Below are 25,762 nucleotides of genomic sequence, written 5' to 3' on the forward strand. Positions count from 1 at the left end.
TGAGTCAGAGGAACTGAACCAAATCACTCTGAACCAGGAAGATGTAGTAGGCCAGATTGAGAAACTAAAGAGTAGCAAATCACCTGGACCGAATGGTATGCATCCTAGGGTTCTGAAGGAACTCAAACATGAAATTTCAGATCTATTAGTTAAAAATTGCAACCTATCATTAAAATCATCCATTGTACCTGAAGAGTGGAGGGTGGCCAAAGTAACACCAATATTTAAAAAGGGCTCCAGAGGCAATCCGGGAAGCTATAGACCAGTGAGCCTGACTTCAGTTCCGGGGAAAAAGTGGAAATTATACTAAAGACCAAAATCACAGAGCATATTAAAAAGACATGTTTATTGGTACACAGTCAACATGGATTCACCCAAGGAAAATCTTGCCTCACAAATCTGCTTCATTTTTTTTGAAGGGGTTAATAAACATGTGGATAAAGGTGAACCGGTGGATGTAAAGTATTTGGATTTTCAGAAGGCATTTGACAAAGTCCCTCATTAGAGACTTCTAAGAAAACTAAAAAAATCATGGGATAGGAGGTGATGTCCTTTTGTGGATTACAAACTGGTTAAAAGACAGGAAACCGAGAGAAGGATTAAATGGTCAATTTTCTCAGTGGAAAAGGGTAAGCAGTGAAATGCCTCAGGGATCTGTACTTGGACCGGTGCTTTTCAATATATTTATAAATGATCTGGAAAGGAATACGACGAGTGAGGTTATCAAATTTGCAGATGATACAAAATTATCAGGGCAGTTAAATCACAAGCAAATTGTGATACATTGCAGGAGGACCTTGCAAGGCTGGAAGAATGGGCATCCAAATGGCAGATGAAATTTAATGTGGACAAGTGCAAGGTGTTGCATATAGGGAAAAATAACCCTTGCTGCAGTTACATGATGTTAGATTCCATATTAGGAGCTACCACCCAGGAAAAAGATCTAGGCATCATAGTGGATAATACTTTGAAATTGTCGGCTCAGTGTACTGCAGCAGTCAAAAAAGCAAACAAAGTTAGGAATTATTAAGAAGGGAATTGTTAACAAAACAGAAAATCTCATAATGCCTCTGTATTGCTCCATGGTGAGACCACACCTTGAATACTGTGTACAATTCAAGTCACTGTATCTCAAAAAAGATATAGTTGTGATGGAGAAGGTACAGAGAAGGGCGACCAAAATGAGGAAAGGCTGAAGAGGTTAGGGTGTTCAGCTTGGAAAAGAGACGGCTGAGGGGAGATATGAAAGAGGTCTTTAAAATAACGAGAGGTCTTGAACAAGTAGATGTGAATCGGTTATTTACACTTTCAGATAATAGAAGGACTAGGGGCACGCCATGAAGTTAGCAAGTAGCACATTTAAGACTAATCGGAGAAAATTCTTTTTCACTCAATGTACAAGCTCTGGAATTTGTTGCCAAAGGATGTGGTTAGTGCAGTTAGTGTAGCTGGGTTTAAAAAAAAGGTTTGGATAAGTTCTTGGAGAAGTCCATTAACTGCTATTAATCAAGTTGACTTAGGGAATGGTCTCTGCTAATAAATGGCATCAGTAGCATGGGAACTTCTTAGTGTTGGGAACTTGTGGCCTAGTTTGGCCTCTATTGATAACAGGATGCTGGGCTTCATGGACCTTTGGTCTGACACAGCATGGCATCATAAAAAAAAAAAAAGGGAAACTCTGTGGCTATTACCACTCCAGAGTCTGCCAAGAGGAGAGTGCACATGCCTTGGACCCAGTGGAAGCCACGCGCTTTCACCCTACCTTGCTTCCCACCTGGCAGATTTCCCCAGTGCTCTCTGCACTTGCTAGGTAGCGGGAGGAAGCTGGGGGTGAGGCAATGTATTGGTTGTAATGTAGCCCAATGTGTGTGAGTCTCCACCCCTGCCTCCAGCAATCTGTGTCCTACCAGGCCTGGGAACTCCCTGACTCATAGCTCAGACTAGGCCGCAGCCTGACTGAAAGTGCTGCCCACCAATCACAATCAGAACACAGCTTTATGGTAATTATGTACTCTCTGCTCTTTGCAGTTCTCAAAACATCTTCATGATTTGCAGTCTGCTGCTCCGAAACAGACAGCTCAACTTGCTCTTTCCCCCGCACAGGCGTGGTGATGGATACAGGAATGTTAGCCCAATGCACTCCATGCAGTTCCAATTGGCCTCGTCAGATTATTGGTATTTTGTAGTCTTTACTGAGCAGTCCATCGATTAACTGCTCTCCCAGCTGAGTAAGGAATAGGTGCAGTCTTTTTCTAGATAATATGCTGTTTCAAGCAGGAGGATTTGTCATACGAACAACAAAGCTGTTAACTGCAGCCTCATCAATTAAATTGAAAAACACTATTATTGGCCACTGTTTGTTTTGCATATGAAAGTAGTCATATGTACTAAGTGATCCAAATTGTCCACCCCCAAGTTTTGTTATAATCCATAAGTAGTTTTATCTCCTCTCCATCTACTGTCATGTCATTGTACACTGCTGATGCTAATATTAGTGCTGTAGACTTTCTGGGCATATATGAAATAAAGGCAAGATCCCCATCAAAAACAAAAATGGATTAGAATTTTTCTCTTTTGGAATAAGGCTACATTTTATTTGGACCAGCAGCTTTGTTTCTTCTCATCATGCCCATATAGGTCAAACTTTCACTTAGCAATTTTTCTGCTAAGTTTGTGCTGGTGAAAAAGTTCTCTCATATAATTTGTCTCTCTAAATTGTACCAGGTTTGCAAATATGGTTACCTGTTTGCCCAATTAGATATTCCATTCAGGAGGTATGATGTTGCCATATCACAGCACCACCAAATTTTGATGCCATATTTTGAGAGTTTGCTAGTTATATATTGTTTAAAGCAGGGGTCCCCAAACTTTCAAATAGAAAGTCTGCCTGCAACATTTAAATCACCAAGAGAGCTGAGGAATGGGAGATCTGATGAGTAGGGTGTGGTGGGAGGTATGGCAGATAGGGTGTCAGTAAAAATGTTGCTAGGAAGTTGGCAACCCTGCCACATCCCCAGGAACCCTACCACTTGCCTCCCCACTTCCTCAGCATCTGCCCCCCACCAGGGGAGTGGGAGAGAATAAATGGCAAGAGGATGTGTGTTTGTGGCATACTCTCTCTCCCACTCATACATCCTCATACACTATTGCTCTCTTTCCTCCTATTACTCTTTTCTTCCACTTCTCCCTTTTCCCCACTTATACTCCTTTCCCCTCATCTACTCTTCCTTTCACCCTCCCTCATACTCACCCCCTTCCTTCCTTTTACCTCCCTCCCTTATCTCACTCTTATCCCTCTTCCTTTCCTTTCACCTCACTCTCCTTCACCTCTCCTCCCTCATTTTTCCCTTCTCTTCTTTTCACTTCCCCTCCCTCACTCCCCTTACTTACACTGCTTTCCCTTTCTCTCAACCCCTTTACTCTTATGGAAGCATTTTGCTCTTCTGCCAGCAGGGGCTAGGAGCCCCACCATCATCTCCGTATTTACAGCATCACCACTACCACAATGTTCCTCTTCTACCAGCTGAGGAGTTGGGAACCCTGCTGCTACTACTTCCATATTTGCAGCACCACCGCATTGATCCTCTTCTGCTGGCAGGAATTGGGAATCCTACCGGTACTTCTGGGGGTTCTATGGGGAGTTCGTCTAAGCCCCTACTTTCTTATTCTAAGCAGTGCCCTCTCAGCACTTGCCACCCTAAGCATTAAGGTTGGTATTTGGGGAAGTTGTAACCTTTCCTGAGGAACAAACACAACAGTTTCTTGATCCTCACATGATACGAGACGAAAGCAGGATCCATTTGTGGACAGACATTCCTGATGAACCAGTGAACATGCTCATTTGGAAAGAAAAATATGAAACTGGGGTTTTAGGTTGGTGGTGCAGTAGTAACCAACTGCTGGACTTAATCATTTGAGCTGAATATCATTGAAATTTATTCTGTGCTTGCCATGTTCTCTCTATGTCCCTGGGGTCAAATGCCCTAAACTAAATTGAGTGGGAAGAGGATGCTCACTGGTTATTCTTTCAGTTTCAAGTTCATTAAACAGGAACTATATATTCTTTCTACAATTAGCAAATCTTATTTTTGCCACAAGTAGGAGATCACTGCCGTTCTAAAACATTACAGCTCAGGGTTTACAGTGTTACATCCCATAAACACTTAAGAGGTTACTATCCAAATCAGTAAATCTTACTCATTAGAGCAACACACTATAAAGACAGCAACTCATCCTATTCTGACATATGCATTTGAAGAAATATTGTTTATAAGGATCTTATTTTCCTTTAAATTGAAAATCTATTTCCTAATGTTCACCCTTCTCTTCATTTGGTGTCCTTTTTTGTTATCACTGTTTAATGCCACTCTATTTGTTGTCGCTGGGGTTAGTGGACCCTTGGGCCGGCCATGCGGATGAAAAGTAGATGAGAAGAGAACTCCGCAAAGATGAGATGGCCGGAAGACCAGACAGGAGTTTTGCCACTGGAAGCCCGCGATCCCCCCGCAATGAGCCCATGAGGACCCGGGCCGATGGGACTTAGGAGCGGTCTCCCTGAACAGAAGCCCAGCAGAGTGGAGAACGGTCCAAGGATCAGGGCTGGCAGCAGGCAAGGAAAACAGCAGACGTATCAGAATCAAAAACCAGGAAGTCAGTCCAGAGGTCAAGGTAAAGCTGAGACAGGAGCGGACAGGAGCGGAGGCTGGAACAGGCGAGGAAGCTGGAGCAGGAGCGGAAGCTGGATCAGGATCATGGAAACTGGAACAGGAACGCAGGAACGAGGAAAGCAACTAGCAACTCCGGAGAGTGAACCCTGTTGCAAGGCAAAGTCTTCAGTCAGACACTGGGTTTAAATATCCTGCCAGCGTCTGATGTCATCTCGGGAGCCGGCTGCTGTTTTGTGCCACTGCACCTTTAAATCTCTCCCTTTTGCACGTGTGCATAAGGGAGGGCGGAGCTTGGGAGAGGAGCTTAGCGGCGTCTCCCTCATGGAGACGCTACTGCGGAGAGGGCTGAGAAGGCCCGAAAAACGCCGGACCTCGTTGTGGAACTTCAGGGCGGAGGAAGGTAAGGACCCAGTTGCGAGTCCTGCGACCGGGAGCACAACACTATTGATTTATTTGTGTTGCTCTAATGAATAAACTTTACTAATTTGGGTAGTAAACTACAAGTAAAGTGTTTTGGGATGTAATACTGTAAACCCTGAACTGTAATATTTAGAACAGCAGGGATCTCCTCTACTTATAGCAAAAATAAAATTTGCTAATTGTAGGCAAATAGCTTTAATAGGGATAAAGACCCCATTTACATTTTAGAAAGAATAGATAGTTCCTGTTTAATGAACTTGGAAATGAAAGAATAACCAGTTCTGCAATCTCCTTCTTCCTCTTTCATGTCCTTGACCAACAAATAGATGCTTCTGAAGTGAAACGGGGAACAACCATTCCTTTTCCCAGTTGCTAGTTGACGGAACAGAAATTGCTTTATTTTACTTTACTAATGTGTGACTCTCTTTAAATTGTAGCACTTCTTCACCCTGACCGTAATACAGGTCAGCCTACATTTCCTCCTGCAAATTTGAATTCTATCACAAAAACGAAGCAACACTGCTTAAATAAAAATACTTGATCACTCTTGCTTGTCCTTCTCAAGTTGAATTACAAATGAGGCATGAAAGCTTGTGGCTGGATTCTCTAGGACAACATGATCCTCTGGTAGTGTGGTGTTTTTAATATGAATAAATACAAAATGAATTTTGTTTTCTTTTGCCATCGAATGATAAGTTTTACCTACATTTTTTCCCACAGAGTATGAATGGTTTGTCCATTAGGTTGGTAGTATTTCTTCTTAGCATGGTTTGCTATTTAAAAGCTCAGTGTTTATTTCTACAATAACTATAGCCAGATATTCCATACAAGGGATAAGAAACTATAATTGAAAAGAAGGTGGGATTCTATTTGGATGAAAAGCAGAAATGATTTAAAATGTAGCAGCATCTTCCAGAGTTTGTTCTTCCCTCAGACCTTTTTTTTTTTTCCATATTCTCCTATGCCTCCAGTCCTCCTTTCATATATGCCCATCCCTCACAGCCCCTTTCACATCCATCTTCCCATCTCCTCTTTCCCCACCAGCCTCCATTAAATCCAGAAATCCCCCCTCCCATTGACTGGAGGAAGTGATGAACAGCAGCATCTCTGCCACATACTTCTCCTTTGCCACCTGGGATCCAACTGAACTGATTTTAATATCAGTAGTGCCACACAGTTCAAAGTGACAGTGGGGTCTCAGAGTGCAGAATAGGAGGACATAGCCCACTTACCTTCTCTTTCTCTCAACACAATCAGCACTGGAGGATGACTTGGCTGAAGGGAGGGGGAAGGGAACTGCAAAGGGAGCACTGAGAGGAGAGGATCACCTTGCTGGTGGTTGAAAAGAATCGTTAAGTACTGCTTGGGGAAATTTTTAGAGCGTAAAAGTTTTGGAGAGAAATAAATATTGGGGTATATTATTTAGTGGGTCTGTATCAAATAGCTAGTCAGAGGGCAGGCAAAAACCTGTTTGTTTTATTTCCCTCCCTCTCACCCCTAGCTCATCCTTTAATTTATAGGCAGGTGACACTTTTACACAAAAAAAAAAAGAATCAGCCTTTTAACTTAAATTCAGAAATTCCCCACACCTTATCAAGAGTTTAATCATTCCCGTGTAGGTCACTACCAGAATAAATAGTGAATAGCAAAATTGCTTACCTTGAAATAGGTGTTATCCCAGGACAGCAGGATGTAGTCCTCACATATGGGTGATGTCACTGGACGAAGCCCTTTCACGGAAAACTGTCAAAGTTTCTAGAAACATTTGATTGGCACACTGAGCATGCCCAGCATGCCATGATCCCTGCAGCCACAGGGGTCTCCCTTCAGTCTCGTTTGTAGCAATAAGCTTTAGCAAAAATAAAATAATAAAGCGTATCGGACCCAACTCTGCAGGGTGGCAGGTGGGTTTCGTGAGGACTACATCCTGCTGTCCTGGGATAACACCTATTACAAGGTAAGCAATTTTCCTTTATCCCAGGACAAGCAGGATGATAGTCCTCACATATGGGTGATTAGCAAGCTAGAGGCTGAGTCATTCTTGTACTGGACCAACAGCAAACAACTTGTGCAATGAGCACAACAACTGGTGTACTATTGGAAAAAAAATGAGGCAGCCTGAAATCACAGCAGGTTGGATGCGGAAGGAGCTGGGATTACGCTGGAAACAAGTTCTTTAAGACAGATTGTCCGTAGGCTGAATCTTGTCGTCCTTTGTCCAAACAGTAATGAGCTGCAAAGGTGTGAAGAGAACTCCATGTTGTAGCTTCACATATGTCAGCTATTGGCACTGAACGATAGTGTGCTACTGAGGTTGACATTGCTCTTACTGAGTGCTCCTTTACTCGCCCTTGGAGAGGAAGGCCTGCTTTTTCATAGCAGAACTCTGTACAATCTGCAAGCCAGTTAGAGTTTGTTTGCCCACTGATTTACCCAGTTTGTTTTTATCAAAAGAAACAAAGAGCTGAGTGGATTTCCTATGGACTGCAGTGCGGTCTAGGTAATATGCAAGTGCGCATTTACAGTCTAAGGTGTGCAAGACCCTCTCACCTTGGTGAGAGTGAGGTCTTGGGAAGAATGTGGGCAAGACTATGGACTGATTCAAGTGGAATTCCATAACTACCGTGGGAAGGAATTTAGGGTGAGTACGGAGGACCACTCGGTCATGTAAGAACCTTGTGTAGGGTGAGTATGTAACAAGTGCTTGTATTTCACTAACCCTTCGAGCAGATGTAATAGCTACTAAGAAGAGAACTTTCCATGTAAGAAATTTAATATTGCAGGTATCTATGGGCTCAAAAGGAGAACGCATGAGTCTTGTTAGTACTACATTAAGGTCCCATTCTGTGATTGGTGGCCGTAACAGGGGTTTAAGGTGAATTAATAAATCTACTGACAAGGGGTTGCGCTGATATCGGTGCACCCCCTATTGTACGATGGTAAGCTGAGATAGCACTTAAATGTATGTGGTCTGGAGACCAGAGTCTGAAAGGTGTCAGAGATAGTCTAATAAAGATAATGTGGGGCAGGAAAAAAGGTCAATACTTTTCTCTGCACACCATGTGGTGAATCATTTCCACTTAGATCGATAGGTTTTTCATGTGGAAGGTTTACATGAAGCTACCAGCATTTGAGACACATTAGTTGAAAGATTGAGGGGTTGTAGGATCAAGCTTTCAACATCCAGGCTGTCAGGGATAGGGATTGAAGGTTGGGATGGCGCAACCTGCCCTGATCCTGAGTTATGAGAGTGGGAGCTGTACCCAGGCAAATTGGCTGTCTGATCGAGAGGTCAAGAAGTATAGGAAACCACATTTGTCGAGGCCAATATGGAGCTATGAGTATCATTGCCCCTTTGTTCTGTTGTAGCTTTACTAGTGTTTTGGTTATTAGCGGTATCAGGGGATACGCGTATAGAAGACCTGAATTCCAGGGGTGAGCAAAGGCGTCCCTAGCATACTTGTTGGTCCGCTGGAATAGGGAGCAGAAGTTGTTCACTTTGTGATTCAAGTCGGATGCAAAAGAGTCTATGGTTGGTTGGCCCCAGCATTGGAATATTCTGGTCGTTACCAAAGGATCCAGGGACCACTCGTCGGGATGGAACTGATGACTGAGGCAATCTGCAACAACTTGTGGATGTCTGCTAGATAAATGGCCCGGAGAAACATGTAATGTGTCAGGGCCCAGTCCCAAATCTGTGTGGCTTCTTGACATAGGAAATACGAGCCCGTACCTCCCTGTTTGTTCAGGTACCATATGGTACCCCCGATACTGTCTGTATAAGAATAGTCTTATATGAAAGACAGACCTTGAACACATGTAGAGCACAATGTATAGCTCGAAGCTCTAGGAAACTGATTTGAAATGTTGCTTCGAGTTTTGTCCAAGTACCTTGAGTTTGGAGATTGCTTATGTGTGCTCCCCAACCCAAGGTGGATGCATCTGTAGTTGAAGTTACTAGTGGAACTGATTGTTGGAAGGGTAGGCCTGTGCACAAATTGTTCTTGCTCGCCCAAAGGAGAGATGAACGTAGCTGGTGGGTTACTTGAATTGGAGACGACAGTGGTTGAATGGCTTGTATCCACTGTGATCTTAATGTCCATTGGGTTAGTCTCATGGCTAATCTGGCCATAGGAGTGACGAACTGTGGAGGCCATGTGGCCAAGCAGAGTTAGAAACTGATGTGCTGTCACCTGTTTCTTTGTGTGCAGAGAGTTCGCTAATGAGGAGAGTGTCTCTGCCCGGTCCTCTGGGAGGAAGGCTCTTGATATTATCGTGTTCAAGTCTGCTCCGATGAATTGTAGTAGGTGAGATGGTATGAAGTGGCATTTCTGGTAGTTGATTAGGAATCCCAACGAGTGGAGCAGATTGATTGTGAGCCTGAGAGAGGTGAGAGCTCCTTGCTTTGACTGGCTTCTGATGAGCCAGTCGTCCAGGTAAGGAAAAATGTGTACACTTTCCTTGTGCAAATGAGCTGCTGCTACAGCTAGGCACTTTCAGGTTGATGCAGTAAAGTGCGCTCCACTGGAGCGCACTGTTAGCCCACGTTTGGCCGCACGTTTTCGACATGCTATTTTTACCCCTTATACAGTAAGGGGTAATAGCGCGTCGAAAACGCACGCCCCCCCCCCCCCCCCCCGAAACTAATAGCGCCCGCAACATGCAAATGCATGTTGATGGCCCTATTAGTTATTCACGCGCGATACAGAAAGTGAAATGTGCAGCCAAGCCGCACATTTTGCTTTCAGAAATTAACACCTACCCAAAGGCAGGAGTTAATTTCTGCCAGCACCGGGAAAGTGTACAGAAAAGCCGTAAAAACTGCTTTTCTGTACACCCTCCGACTTAATATCATAGCGATATTAAGTCGGAGGCCCCAAAAGTAAAAAAAAAGTTTAAAATAAAAAAAAAAAATTTTAAATCAGCTCGCGGGATGGAAGACGGACACTCAATTTTGCCGGCATCAGTTTTCCGAACCCATGGCTGTCAGCGGATTCGAGAACAGATGTCGGTAAAATTGAGCGTCGGCTGTCAAACCCGCTGACAGCCGCCGCTTCTGTCAAAAAGGAGGTGCTAGGGTCACGCTAGTGTCCCTAGCGCCGCCTTTTACCGCGGGCCCTCATTTGCATGTGGGCTGATACAGAATCATGCGCCCAGGACACTGGCCTGTGCACGCGTCAGGAGAGCGGGCGCTTGCTGACTCTCCCGCACTTCTTTCTGTAGTGGCCTGTTTGTGAATACTCGGGGTGCTGAGGCAAGTCCAAATGGCAGAACCCGGTATTGGAAATGCTGATGACCCACCAGGAAACGCAGAAACTTGCAATGAGGAGGGAATATTGGAATGTGAGCGTAAGCGTCTTGCAGATCCAGAGAACAGCGCCAGTCTCCTGCTTGAAGAAGGGGCAGCATGGTGCCTAAGGAGACCATTCTGAATTTTTCTTTCCGTAGAAATTTGTTGAGATTGCGGAGGTCTAAGATGGGACATAGGCTTCCTGTTTTCTTTGGAATGAGGAAATAACGGGAGTAGAACCCTCTGCCCTGCTAAGGTCGGGGAACTGGTTCCACGGCCCTGGCTCTGAGAAGGGTGGATAATTCTGTGTTCAGGAGAGTGATATGATGTTTGTGTATCCAAAGAGACTTTGGTGGAAACTCTTTTGGAACTGTGAGAAAATCCAGTTGGTAACCGTGTTTTATAATGGATAGTACCAATTGATCTGTTGTGATGTTTGACCAATTGGGTTGAAAGAAAGAGACCCGACCTCCCACTGGTAGATTTGGGATCGGGCTGGTGGAGTGAACATAAGAAATTGCCATGCTGGGTCAAGACCAAGGGTCCATCAAGCCCAGCTTCCTGTTTCCAACAGAGGCCAAAACCAGGCCACAAGAACCTGGCAATTACCCAAACACTAAGAAGATCCCATGCTACTGATGCAATTAATGGCAGTGGCTATTCCCTAAGTAAACTTGATTAATAGCCATTAAGGGAATTCTCCTCCAAGAACTTATCCAAACCTTTTTTGAACCCAGCTACGCTAACTGCACTAACCACATCCTCTGGCAACAAATTCCAGAGCTTTATTGTGTGTTGAGTGAAAAAGAATTTTCTCCGATTAGTCTTAAATGTGCTACTTGCTAATTTCATGGAATGCCCCCTAGTCCTTCTATTATTCAAAAGTGAAAATAACAGAGTCACATCTACTCGTTCAAGACCTCTCATGATCTTAAAGACCTCTATCATATCCCCCCTCAGCCGTCTCTTCTCCAAGCTGAACAGCCCTAATTCTCTTCAGCCTTTCCTCATAGGGAAGCTGTTCCATCCCCTTTATCATTCTGGTTGCCCTTCTCTGTACCTTCTCCATCGCAACTATATCTTTTTTGAGATGCGGCGACCAGAATTGTACACAGTATTCAAGGTGTGGTCTCACCATGGAGCGATATAGAGGCATTATGACATTTTCCGTTTTATTAACCATTCCCTTCCTAATAATTCCTAACATTCTATTTGCTTTTTTGACTGCTGCAGCACACTGAGCTGACGATTTTAAAGTATTATCCACTATGATGCCTAGATCTTTTTCCTGGGTGGTAGCTCCTAATATGGAACCTAACATCGTGTAACTACAGCAACGGTTATTTTTCCCTATATGCAACACATTGCACTTGTCCACATTAAATTTCATCTGCCATTTGGATGCCCAATCTTCAAGTCTTGCAAGGTCCTCCTGCAATGTATCACAGTCTGCTTGTGATTTAACTACTCTGAATAATTTTGTATCATCTGCAAATTTGATAACCTCACTCGTCGTATTCCTTTCCAGATCATTTATATATATATTGAAAAGCACCGGTCCAAGTACAGATCCCTGAGGCACTCCACTGTTTACCCTTTTCCACTGAGAAAATTGACCATTTAATCCTACTCTCTGTTTCCTGGCTGCTGTCCTGTGGCGGGTTCTCAAAATCCTGATGCAGGGCCTGTCTGAGGCGGAGCTTGAGGCCTAGATGCCCTTGGTTGTCTAGGCTGACTTCTCTGTGCTAGTCTAGAAGCCCTACCACGGGTGCTGGTGGATAATACCTCCATGGCCGGTAATAGGGTTTTCTGGTGTCTTTCTGTACTGTCCTAACAGCAGCTGATGTTTCTCTTGGAACAGCAGAGAGCTGGTGTAGAGTTTCAGAGTATTCTTTTAATTGTGCTACTGCATCCAGAACCTTTCCTCCAAAAAGGCTGTCACCAGCACAAGGCAAATCTGCTAGCTTTTCCTGAACCTCAGGCCTGAGGTCAGAGGCCTTCAGCCAGGCCCACCTACGTGCACTGATTCCAGTTGCAGACATCTTGGATGAGGTTTCAAAGCTATCACAGGCTGCACGGACCTCATGTTTGCCTGCTTCTAGGCCCTTATGTATTATGTCTTAACTTACTGTTGAGGTAAAGCCTCAGATAGTTGCTGCATCTGCTTCCAGAGGTTGCGTTGATACTGAGTCATATATAGTTGATATGACGCTATCCTGGAAACAACATTGAGCCTTTGTTGCGACCGTCGCTGCCCGATGTCTCCACTCCGCCCACCTTACCGCACTGGCGACTCCCTCCGGGGTCGATGGAAGGCTGGCTGCTGCGTCTCTCTGTCGACCTCGTCCAGCATCCCCGGACCAGCCCGACGCTGCAATCCGCCATGTTGACCTGATGCCTAGGGGCACGGCACAGCCCCGCCTCAAGTACCAGAAGCGCGAACCTCAGGGACGTCCCCCTGAGATGACGTCATCCGCTTCAGATATTTAAAGGTCTCTGAATTGCTAACAACTCGAGTTCGCAAGGAATGGCAACGGACTCGCTACGACTTTCCAAGCTACTCTGCCTCCTCGGACTTACCAGAGGTACCCACTCCTCGGGGGCCTCGCTCTCTCTCTCTCTACTTTGTAGGTTGCAGTCTGGAACCGGTACTCACTCCTCGAGGGCCCTCGTTCCCGGACTTCTTTGGAATTTGCTTCTGCCTGGAAGTCATCGCTGCCTACTACATCTGTGCGTTACCATCGCACTCTCAGAGCTTTCTCTGGAACCAGGTACTCGCTCCTCGAGGGCCTACTTCATTCCAGCTCCTGGGCTTCTATATGACATTGTGTGAGTGTTGCCATCAGGTTCTGTCCATGGACTCTGCATACCCTGCCTACTCACTATATTTCAGTTTCTCTACAGGTCAGCCTCCAGGGATCGCTGTTCCAGTATCTGAGGGACTACAGCCCAGCTGGGCATTCCAGCTCACTATTGCCACCTCTAGTGGTTCAGTATACTGTCTAATAAAAGAACTAGTGTGTGTCTGTCTCCTAACTCTGAGCCTGACCGGTGGTCCCTCTCGGGATCTTCCCCCGGGGGCGTGGTCATCTGCCACTGGCCCAAGGATCCACCCACAACTCTCCTAAATAATAACAGCCTTGAAAGACCTTCCTGCCCAGAGTGTCTAAGAACTTTTGTTCTTTGCCAGGAGGCGTCAATGAGTGGGGACGTATCTTCTTCGACTTCTTTTGGGCGGATTCTACCATCACAGATTGGTGTGGGAGATGGGCCTTTTGGTAACCTGGGATATGTTGTACCAGGTAGGTGGCATCCATCTTCTTGTTCACTGGTGGGATGAACATGGGTGCTCCCACAGCCTGTGCTGCAGGTCCACCAGGACTGGAATTGCTAAAACTTCCTTAGAAGGATCAACAAACTGCAGAACTTCCAGGGTCTTCTGCCTGGTGTCCTCTTCCGCTACTAGTTGAAAGGGGATGGTATCAGCCATCTCCTTCACAAAGTTTGAAAAGGAGAGGTCCTCTGGAGGTGACTTCCTCCTTTCCTCAGGTGGGGATGGCTCAGACAATTCATCTTCTGATGAGGAATCTGTGTCTCCCTCCTCCCAGGTGTCTGATGAAGGGCGTCATGGGGAAGTAGAGTGAGGTATAAACAAAGGCATCGATGGCTTTTGCGATGGCATCGATGGAGGAGAAAAGAGTATCGATGGAGACATGGAATTCTCGGCCGAGAAATCCCAGATGGTCCTGGAACAGGTTCAGGCATGGGAGAAACCCCGGAGGCTTCGTCTTCACTCAAGGGGATTGGTATTTGCGGTGTCTTTGGCTGTGCAGGGAGAGCACCAGCGAGGGCATCGAGCTTCGACAGGATTTGTGCAAAGATTGAAAGATCCGGCGTCAGCATCAGTGCCGGCATCGGCACGGGTGTTGGCTCAGATGGCATCAAAGGTTGAAGGTCTCTGAGAGCATCTTTAACTGCCTGGCAGATAAAACCATCCAGTTCCACCTGTATAGCTGATGAGGTCAGAGCAGCTATAGAGGGTGGCAGAGCAGGCGGAACCAGCACTTCCACAGGTCCCTGTGGTGGCTCGGTACCCGGCACCGTTACCGGTGGGGAACGCCTTGGAGTGAGAGGCATCGAGGGCATCGATGGCTCTTCCACTCGAGACCTTTTCGGCATTGGTTCCTTTGGCATCGACAGGGGTTCCCGGAATCGATGCAACATCGGGTGTCGATGTCAGACAATGCGATGCTTTTCCCAATGGTCGGTGCTTTTCTTCGGTCACCGGGCAACGCTTTCGAACGACGAATTTTTTAGCCGCTCCAGCTAGAGACGACTGAGTCGATGTGGACGTCGATGGTATTAATTGAATATGGAAGAGATGTTCCCATCTTCTGACGGGCCCGCCTGCCGTTGGCTGTCATTTCGGCGCATTGTGGACAGGTGGAGACATTATGGGATTCACCCAAGCACAGCACACACTCGACATGCGGGTCAGTGATGGACATAGTGCAAGGGCAGTTCGAGCACTTTTTAAAACCAGTTGCCATTATGAAGGCCGGACATCCGTCAACGGCCTTCTGACAGAAAAATTTTGTTTAACTGGACTCGAGGGATCATGGCATGCTTTGACAGAAAGTTTTCTGAGATAGGGCTCCGTCCAGTGACGTCATCCATATGTGAGGACTATCATCCTGCTTCTCCTGGGATAAACACTAATACATTTAAAGCACCCTAATTGTATGCATTCCTTCTCCCATAGCAACCTAAACTTAACTAGGAACTGAACAAATTTAAGATGAAGGTAGCAGTTCAGCAGCAAGAGAGGGGCCTCTCTCTCTTTTGCTTCAAGTGTCGCATGTATGAATTTTTTACCCGCCAGTGAGAAGTTGTACATGTACACCCAGTACAAAGAGCTCTGGAATTCAGAGAATAATTCCGATCTCTGGAAACTAGAGTAGCAGACCTGGAGGAGCTGAGGCAGTCAGAGAGGTATATATATGAGACGTTCAGGGACATAGTAGCCAAGTCCCAACTCCAGTATGGCAGCCTTGGTGCTGCCTTGGAGGAGGAAGGTCTCATGATCTGAAAGCATCAACCTGGTACAGCAGGAATTGATTTTGTAGCAAGGACCTGTTCTCCAGGCTGTGCATTATCCTCTCACACTGAGTCTCCCAGGGCTACTGCCCAAGAAGGAAGGGTTATATCGGCTGTCATAGTTGGTGATTCGATTATTAAGAATGTAGACAGATGGATTGCTAGAGGACATGAGGATACCCTGGTAACATGCCTACCTGGTGCAAAGGTGGGAAACCGGTCGCGTCACCTAGACAGAATTTTAGACAGTGTTGGGGAGGAGCTTAATGTCATGGTACATGTGGGCACCAATAACATAGGAAAATGTGGGAGAGAGGTTCTGGAAACCAAATTTAAGATCTTAGGTAGAAAGCTGAAATCCAGAACCTCCAAGGGTAGCATTCTCTGAAATGCTTCCTGTTCCACACACAGGTCCCCAGAGGCAGTCAGAGCTCCGGAGTCTCAATGTGTGGATGAGACGATGAGGCAAGGAAGAGGGATTCAGTTTCTGCTTCAGATATATTTTTTTAAAGTTTTTGCTGTGAATTTTTGCCTCTATGGCCAACTTCTTTTCATATTCTCTCTTAGCCTGTCTTATCAATGTCTTACATTTAACTTGCCAACGCTTATGCATTATCCTATTTTCTTCTGTTGGATCCTTCTTCCAATTTTTGAATAAAGATCTTTTGGCTAAAATAGCTTTTCACCTCACCTTTTAACCATGCCGGTGAACGTTTTGCTTTCTTTCCACCTTTCTTAATGTGTGGAATACATCTTGACTGTGCTTCTAGGATGGTATTTTTTTTTTTTTTTTTTTAACAATGACCACACCTCTTGCACACTTTTTACCTTTGTAGCTGCTCCTTTACATTTTTTTCTAACTATTTTTCTCATTTTATCAAGGTTTCCCTTATGAAAGTTTAGAGCGTAAGCCATGGATTTGCTTACTGTCCCCCTTCCAGTCATTAATTCAAATTTGATCATATTATGATCACTATTGCCAAGCGGCTCCACCACTGTTACCTCTCTCACCAAATCCTGTGCTCCACTGAGAATTAGATCTAAAATTGCTCCCTCTCTTGTTGGTCCCTGAACCACCTCAGGAATTCTCAACTGGGAGAGGGGCTTTTATGTATCACTGCAGGAGAGCGTGGCTTTCGTTTCTCAATATAAAATTCCACTTTCAAAATTCACAGCAATCCCCCACAGGGAGATGTACATCCACCATCTGCTGGGGACGGAGAATACTGTCAGGCTGGAGTCACTGCAAGAATATATATACTATGACGTCATCTTGCTCTGTCTCCTTCTGCTGGCAGGGGAGCATAATCCACTGGTCCTAAGTCCATCTGTCTACATATTTATGTAACCTTACCTAGGGTCACTAAAGGGTTTTGCTAGAGGGTTCCTTCTTTCTAGAATCATGTAGAGGTCAGTGAACTCTGTGTTTGCAGAGTTCTTGTAATGTGCAAGAACATTTCTTTTAAGGAGGGGTTGATAGGGAATTAGATGGTGTCATCTAATGTTTGAGTGATGGAATAGACTAGATAGGGTTGTGTACAGTGGGAGTTTCATTTCCTCAAAGGAGATAGGTTGGATAGAATCTACATAAGATGCTTACACAGGCATTTTTAGGAGTGGTCTGGGGAAGTGAGAGAAACTGACTGAATGCACAGTTGGATATAAGATCACTAAAAGCAACCAGTGAGAAAAAGACTCTGAGTTCAAAGGGAAAAATCCTTGCTCCATGTAAAAAAAATTGAGGATTTTGTTTTCAGTCAAAAGAATGTTGCCTCGACAGAGCAAAAGCTGGCTGTTGTTACCTTAGTCTCAAAGAAGCTATTTGAAGAGAGAGGGTGGTGTCTGTCATTAACCGGGTCATTCATCAAAATGCATTATGGCATTAATGCCATAATACATGCAATAATAACGGTAGCTCACGGCGCAAATGCAAATTTTTGGAAGGGGTGGGATTAGGGAGGGCTTTGGATGGGATTTATGAAAACGAGGAGCAATATCGCACCGTGCAATAGCATAACACATGCTATCACACGTTTTTAACGCTGGAAATAACTATATCTTTTTTCCTGGTGTTAAGCTGTGTGATATGCCCGAAACGGCCATAACGCGATTTGCAATAAGTTTTTAAAATGCATTTTGGCTATTTCTGGGCTTGAGAGAGAGAGTGAGAGAGAGAGCGAGCAACCGCCTCTGGGGAGGCCCTCACAGTGTGCAACTATTTATTTTGTACATGTTCTCACCCTAGCTTGATGGTACCCTGAGGGAACATAATAGAAATGGCTTCTTTGTGAGACTTTCCTCACTCCAAATGTCAAATCTTCACCAAGGTGTACTGTGCTGTTCATACGTCTCACTCTTCATGAGAAACTGGCCCCTAAACTACCACCAACACTCACCTTGACCTATTAGATGGCTCTCCTATAGAGATATAAATACTTCACTACAATGAAGGCCTTGTAGATAGTCTCTCTCTCTCTCTCTCTGCGCAAGATGCGAAAATAGGAATTATCGCGCCCCTCAATAAGTTTACCGTATCTTGCGATACTACTGATGCGAAGCAGTATGTTATCGTGTGGTGCAGTAATTCTAAACTTTCCCTAAACATGCCCCTTTTTCTTATTGTGGGCATTATCCATGTGTTAATATATTTTGATGAATCTAGGAGTAAGTGTTTTGTTTTTGGACTGTATCCAGTAACTTCTCCTAAATACTAGAAGTTGAATTGGAACCTGTTTTGGATCTATAATAAATTTCTACAATTTGGAACCAATTTCAGGTGTGGACATTGGACTTTGTTTAAGTTTGTAAGTCTCCCCCTGGGCATTCCAGACACTCTCTGATCCCCACCTAGTGATCTCTGGAGGAATGATGACTATTTCCAGGGCTGCAGCAGCATTGATCCCTACCTCTGTGGCCTTCAAAGGTGACCCTCTGAGAAAAGGAGGAGTTATAATTATCTGAATATTAAAAACAGGAATACAAAACTACCTAATCCAGGGCTTCCCAAAACTCTTCTGGACACTTCACAATTAGCTGGGTTTTTAGAATATCCATAACAAATATGCATACATTTGAATACACTGGAAACCCAGTATATACAAAATTATCTCATGTATATTTATTGTGGAGATCCTAAAAACCCAACTGGCTGTGAGGTCTCTAAGATAGGTTTCGGAAGTCCTGATCTAATCCCTCAATAGTGTGTCATGTCACATGCAAAGCCTCGCCTTAAAACCCAGCGCTACTAGTGAAGTAAAGATAAGCTAGCATAATAATCAATTTATTTATTTAAAAAATTTTCTATACCGTCGTTAAGTTAAATACCATCACAACGGTTTACAGAAGGGCACGGATAAAGAGAAATATGGGTGGTATAGATTACAAATTACTCATGTGCCATCATTGTACGGTAACAATTTAAAATAATAAACTAGGTTTGTAAGTTAAACCTGATTGTTAGGAACAAATTAGGCTGTTTGATTTTAACATTAATATGCTGAGTCTAAAGAGGTCAGGAACAATTTTATTGTCTTCTATATAACAAACTATATGAGATAAGACTTCTAAAGGATGTTGTCCTTTATTACGCTTGTGCTGTCTTGAAAAATAAAACAATTAATCTATCTACAACAATGATAATTCTACCTGAAGATAGATAGCTACATGCGGATCTTTAGGGCCCTCATTGTGACTTTCACACACAAACTTAAATAAAGTAATGAACAAAATGGAAAACTTAAATGGAAAGTTCAAATACAAAACATAAAAATATGGCTCTTGGACCTCAGCTCACTTAGATGTGGCTCACTGGAATGACAAATATTGAGGACTACTGGATCCATAAGGACAGGGCTAGTGGTTTCAAAGGAAACAAAAAATGATGATCAACTACCTGTTCAGAAAACTGCAAATAAAACAAATTTAAATAAATGACAAACAAAAGCATTAGGAAGATTAAATACACAGTTGGAAGATTTTGCTTTTTAAGAAATGAAAAGCATTTTTATATTTAGAAGCAAAAAGGCTGTGAAGATTACTTTAGAGTACAATGTATTTCTCATGTATTTCAACCTACAGTATTTGTACTACAGCAATTTTCTAGGATATTACATCACTGGTGATGTCTCTCTATTGCAGGGCTTCTATACAAGAATAAACTAGCTTTGCTTTTTACCTCTTGGTAATCTGAGTAGGTTCCTGCAGAGCTGGATCTAGTTCAAAGATTTCATTATCTAGAAGTCTTCGAACAGTTACATCTGCCAGCTGTTCCATTATCTTGAACACTTCATCGATATCAAGAAACATAGAAAAGTCTCTCTCTTTACTACGAGTAGTAATGCGAATAATGTCTGCCATGAAGACATTGGAGGTTCTTTCCAGTTTTTGTATATCCACCCAAGGGACTGCAAGCTTGACTGCAATTTAACAGAGAAAAGCATTTTCAACAAGTTATTGAAATAAACAGTTCCAGACAGGACTGTGCTGGCAAAAGGCATACATAATGTTAGATTTAATGCAGGCATAAATGACAAAACAATAACATAGCAAAAAAAAATATATCCACTCCTTACCTAACCCCTTTCTTTATCGGGATCCCTTTGCCAAATCTTTTAAGTTTGAATGTATAGTGTTATGGAAGAGCCATAATTTCTAACACGTTGACCATGCCTCTCACTTCCAAGTATTTATACAAGTAATAACCTTTTCATTCTATTCAAATTAAAACAACATGGATATCTTCAAAGCGCTCCATAATATTCTCTTCTGTCATAGCTTATTTCTCCTTTTGCCATTTTCCATTCACTGCATGATTGATGCTATTACACTGTGGATTATGTTGTCCAGTTGTTTGCATGAAAAATGTAATGCTTGAATTTAATTTTAATATACATGTTACCATGATTCCAATCTATGCATGTGTAATTTTGTTTCAACAAAATTAATGTGATTTTAGATCAACTTGCCTTTTTCTCAGACTTTCCGATACAATCTTAAAGTGTTACTACCTAGATCAGTGGTTCTCAACCTTTTTCCCATCAGGACACACCTCACAGACCACGCTCACATGTGTGACACACTGCTCATTACAATTTATGACGGAAATAAAAAATAAAGGTCCAGTATTATTTTTATTGTTAAGAATGACACAAGAAAAAGATACATATTCTGTCTGAACAGAAATTGCATAAACAGTAAACATCCCACACCAAAACAGCACCAATTTCCAGCACTTAACAGTAACCACCTTACCTAAGAAAAGGCAACACTGAAAATATTTCACCAGGCCTTAAGACGCCAATACATCTCCTATTAGGAAAACGGACCAAGTCAGGCTGCTATAGAGCCCTACACAGAAACTACACGCCAGCAGAAAACCTCACCCGAATCACATGTGCTGACCCTCACCTAACAAAGAATAAAGAAACCAAAACGCATAACAAGAAGCATGCAGACAAAAACTGAAATGGAAACCGCAACAAGCCATAGTCTCTGTATGCAGTGCAAAAAGGAAAAAAAGAAACATCACCCATCCTTATAAAACAAATCAAGAAATATAAAATCAATAGCAGTAAAACCATACTAACAAAAAGAACAGATTATTTGAAAACAGCAGATGAATGAAATATCCAATAATTAAAAACTCATAAAAAAATTTCTAGATACCAATAAAATATTTCAAAATAGACACAAAGACCCAGTAATGAAAAATAATAAGGATACAAACAATTTTTTGCTCTGCATACCTGGGAACATTTGATATCCAGGTGTTCTGATATTATTCTGAATTAGCAGGAGGCGGGGTGGTTTGCTTGGAACTTTCTCCTCTCTGTCACATACCAGCGCTCTCTCTCACACTGGCTCTCAATGACACACCTATACACACATGCTCTCAGTACTCACATATACACATGCTTTTTCTCTCTCACTTATATAGGCTCTTAATTACACATTTACACACATGCTATCTTTTCAGGCTTACACACAGGCTTTCAATCACACACATACATGCTGTATTTTTCTCTCACACACTCTCATTCATATGCTTACAAACATGCTCTCTCTCTTTCTCTCATTTACACACAGGCTCTCAATCACACAGACACATATGCTCTATCTTTCTCACATGCTCTCAATCACATACTCCCTCACCTAAACCAGCTCTCAAATCACACACATACTCTCTTTCACATGCACAGGCTCTCAATCATTCACATACATGCTATCTCACACACACACACACACAGGATCTCAAACACACATGCTTGCTCATTCACTCACTCTCTCCCCCTCCCCCGAACTAGCAGCAGCAGCAGCTTCCTCCACTTCTAACCCTAAAGGCAGCAGCAACCTACTTCATTTTCAGCCCTCACTGAGAAAGGAGTCCCATCGGCCGCAGGGGTTGACGACGTTCTTTGTTTTTCTCCAAGCCGCGCAGCTCATTCCTCAGGCTGCGCTCCTCTTCTTTTCTTCGGGCCGGTGTTGCCTGCACTAGCATGGTCTCTTCTTCCCGTGCACGCACCCACTGCTCACCACTTCCAGGCCGCGGGGTGGGGGGGGCGGGAAGAAGAGAGCATGCCGGTGCCGCTGACTTCAGCTGTCCTGCCGCATTCCGCCCGGGTTATCAGCATTTTAAGCCCGGGCGGAGGACCTATTTTGTTCGGGAGGGGGAGCAGCTGGGTCTGCGTGGGGAACGGGAAGTGTGGCGACACCTGCGTGTTCTTGGCGACACACTGGTGTGTCGAAACACATCGGTTGAGAACCACTGACCTAGATAATACCTCATTTGTTAATACTGTACAATTTGTACTATATACTGATGAAATAATGTAAAGATTGCTGTCAAACGTCATGGAACTTGCAAGGTAACAACAGTGTATTATGAGATAGCAAACAGAATGCACCAGGAAAACATGTATTTTAACTCTAGAAAGCAAAAAAAAAAAAAAAAGGTATGCCATTTTCAAAGTTTGCATAAGCACCAAACACACACATTAAAGGGCTGGGTCACAAACTAAAACATTTACAGAAACATTTTGAAGTCAGTACTTTGGATTTTCTTCTTGATGGGCTTGCTGGGGTAGATTTTATAAATTTATGCGCGCGCGGACTTTTGTTCGTGCACCAGGCGCGAACAAAAGTCCGCTGGATTGTATAAGATACGCGCGTAGCCGCGCGTATCTTATACAATCCGAGGTCGGCGCGTGCAAGGGGGTGCACATTTGTGCAACCTGCGCGCGCCGAGCCCAGCGCGCACTACCTGTTCCTTCCGAGGTCGCTCCGAAATCGGAGCGGCCTCAGAGGGAACTTTCCTTCCGCCTCCCCTCACCTTCCCCTCCGGCCCTATCTAAACCCTCCCCCCCCCCTACCTTTGTTGGCAGATTTACGCCTGCCGAAAGCAGGTGTAAATCTGCGCGCGCCCATCACCCAACCCAGGGGCTGGTCCGGAGGCCTCGACCACACCCCCAGGCCGGCGTCAGGCCCCTGACACGCCTCCCGCCCCGCCCCGAAATTTGTGCCGCCCACCCGACATGCCCTTGACACGCCCCCTTTGCAAAGCCCCCGGATTTACGCACATCCCGGGGCTTGTGCGCGCCGCCAAGCCTATGCAAAATAGGCTCGGCGCGTGCAGGGGGGGTTTGGGGTAGGTTTTCAGGGGGGTACGCGCGAACCCCTCTGAAAATCTACCCCACAGTGTCTGTTGGGACTAAGAATTGCTTAGTATTGCAAACAATCATGTTTTATCTATTTTAACTAAAATTTCAATGAGTTTGCTACTGCAAGTAGCCCCAAGTTCACAGTTCTGTAAATCTAGAAACATGTTACACTGAAAGATAAGTCAGTCATCACAGAAAGTGGTTATGTATTTAACAGTTTAAAAAATAACAGTAAATAAAGAAATGTGAGAAAATAACTAAAATCAAAATAATATTTTTGATGATCCAGTGCAATCACAAGATTTCCAAATGTCAGGTTCAAAGTAACATCTTTATTAATTCCATGCTGATATCACTGTATCGGTTACAGAATTCTTTAAATTTCCTCCTCAGATTTCTTTGTTTATATTTGCACTTTGGCAAACGAGGCTTCTCCATTCTTGCTATTACTACATTTAAAATATAACTACCATGATATCTACTTATAATAAACTTTGTTTAAGACAAAGTTTTGCTCCTCAACAATATTTGTTACAGTAGTAAGTACCCAGTAAGTACCTTACAGTAGCAAGTACCTAAGAATACCCCTGGATTGGAATGGGCACAGCAAAGCAAAAAAGAGCCACTCAAATCCCTGCTCCAGCAACTCCCCTCCTGACCTATCAGCAACAGGCATCATGAGCAGGGAAGAGGAGAAAGAGGGGCTGAAGCAGGGAGCAGACTAGCTGTTCTCTGTGCATGTCAGTCTGGCCTCCTCTCCTCCTGAGCCTCCATGCTGCCTGCTGTGCTCCCAGGGACTCTTGCCAACAGAGGGCAGGAGGAGGGAAACTCCCAGAGCAGCAGTCCTGCAAATGCCTTCTGTGAGTGTTTTGTGAGGCTCAAAGAAGGGTGTGGTGAGGAGGTGATGAATGCCTAAGAGGTGAATGCTGGAGGAAGGTGGAGGAGGAGATTGAATGCTGTCTTCTTCCCCCCAATCTCTCTAAAGTCATCAGTGCCAATTTGGAGTGTCTGGTACCTTCTTCTTCAAGGTTTGCGCTGCCATGCTGTGTATTCTAGAGTCAGGGGTTAAGCGGGAGGAGTAGAGAGGAATAAAAGACAGCTAGAGTAGGAGGTGCATAAGAATCATGTGGTAGGTGAATTTTGTGCAAACGTATGGGGGTGCAGGAGTATAACATTTGGAGGGGTGGTGCAAGATTGCTGGTGAAAAGGAATATTTAATATTTACTTTTAATTTTTTTAATTATTTTATTTATAGCTTTTCTATACTGTCGTTTAGTAATGCACCATCACAACGGTTTTACAGTTAGGCACAAAATATGTCTGGTTTCTAAATTATCTATAGGGTGCCAGTTTTATATGGTAACATAGTTCAATAATATACTCTAAGTTAGAAGTGGGATGGATTTTTATTTATCTGATTATTGGGATAATCAGATATGTATATACTGTTTTTAAATTAATATTTAATTGTGAGTAAAAATAATAAAAGTACTAAAAGAATAAAAAATAATACATACTGCTATTTTTCAGGTGACTTTCAGCTGTATGTATTTGTTGTTATTCAGCGACCTCACTATGAAATGATTTTTTGTAGAGCCAGGTTTTTAAGCTTTTTTTTGAAGAGTTTTAATTCTTTCATTAGTCTTAGCTCGAGTAGTAATGTGTTCCACAATAATGGTCCTGCCAAAGATAGCGCTCTCTCTCTCTGACTTGGGTCAACTTTGCTGTTTTGACTGAGGGTATGGTTAGTAGAGCTTTATTGGCGGACCTGAGATTTCTTTGGGGGACATGTAATCATAGTGCAGTGTTTAGCCAGTCAGCGTTTTCATCATTTATTAGTTTATGGATTGTGCATAGTGTTTTGAATTGCACTCTTTGTTCTATTGGAAGCCAGTGTAACTCCGCAAGTGTTTGTGTGATATGATCTCTTCTGCCTTTTCCAGTAAGTATTCTGGCCACCGAGTTTTATAGTATCTGCATTGGTCTGATCATAGTATATGGTAATCCTAAGAACAGTGTGTTGCAAATAGTCCGTGCTACCAAATATTAGTGCTTGGAGTATTGTACGAAAATGTTCTTGAGTTAATAGGGGTTTTAGTCTTCTAAGGACCATTAATTTGGCGTAGCCTTCTCTAACTTTCAGTGATATGTGTTGTTTAAGGCTGAGTTCCGTGTCTATTTACATTTTTTACTATTCTTAAATCTCTATTTTAATGATTTTTTAATCGTGTCCTGTTACATGTATTTTAATTTCTTTCTAGACTGCTTTATATTATTGTATTTTCTGCTATTTATTTGTAAACCACTTAGATCGTACAATTTTTTGTATAGGCAGTATAAAAATAATTTTTAAATAAATAGAGGGGTAAGAGAGCTGGAGGGTTAATGTGAATATGAAAGAAAGATAGTGATGGGTGAAGAGAGCCAGAGGAGGGTGCACATGAGAGCCAGAAGTGGTGAAAGGCAAGGGTGGGTGACAGAGTAGAGCTGGTGAAGAGGGGGAGGGGGGTTGACAGAGTCAAAGGTGGTGATGGGGGGGGGGGGGAGTTAGAGAAAGAAGTGGTAACTGGGAGAGGGAAGGGATTGATGAGAGTAAGCGAGAGAAGAGTGATGTGGTGTGTATATAAGAGAGC

At 43.6% G+C, this 25,762-nt stretch overlaps 1 protein-coding gene across 4 annotated transcripts in view; it reads right to left on the reverse strand.

Moving 5' to 3' along the window:
- Window positions 1-25,762, reverse strand: part of TBC1D8 (TBC1 domain family member 8) — a 438,780-nt gene that overhangs the window by 249,362 nt on the left and 163,656 nt on the right. For all 4 annotated transcript variants that reach the window (XM_029604799.1, XM_029604801.1, XM_029604802.1 and 1 more), the window contains one exon: window positions 19,649-19,889. In XM_029604799.1, coding sequence (XP_029460659.1) covers window positions 19,649-19,889 — 241 coding nt within the window. The remainder of the gene's footprint in view (window positions 1-19,648; window positions 19,890-25,762) is intronic.

This window comes from Rhinatrema bivittatum, chromosome 5 (genome assembly GCF_901001135.1).
Source record: "Rhinatrema bivittatum chromosome 5, aRhiBiv1.1, whole genome shotgun sequence".
In the NCBI taxonomy this organism is placed as follows: Eukaryota; Metazoa; Chordata; class Amphibia; order Gymnophiona; family Rhinatrematidae; genus Rhinatrema; species Rhinatrema bivittatum.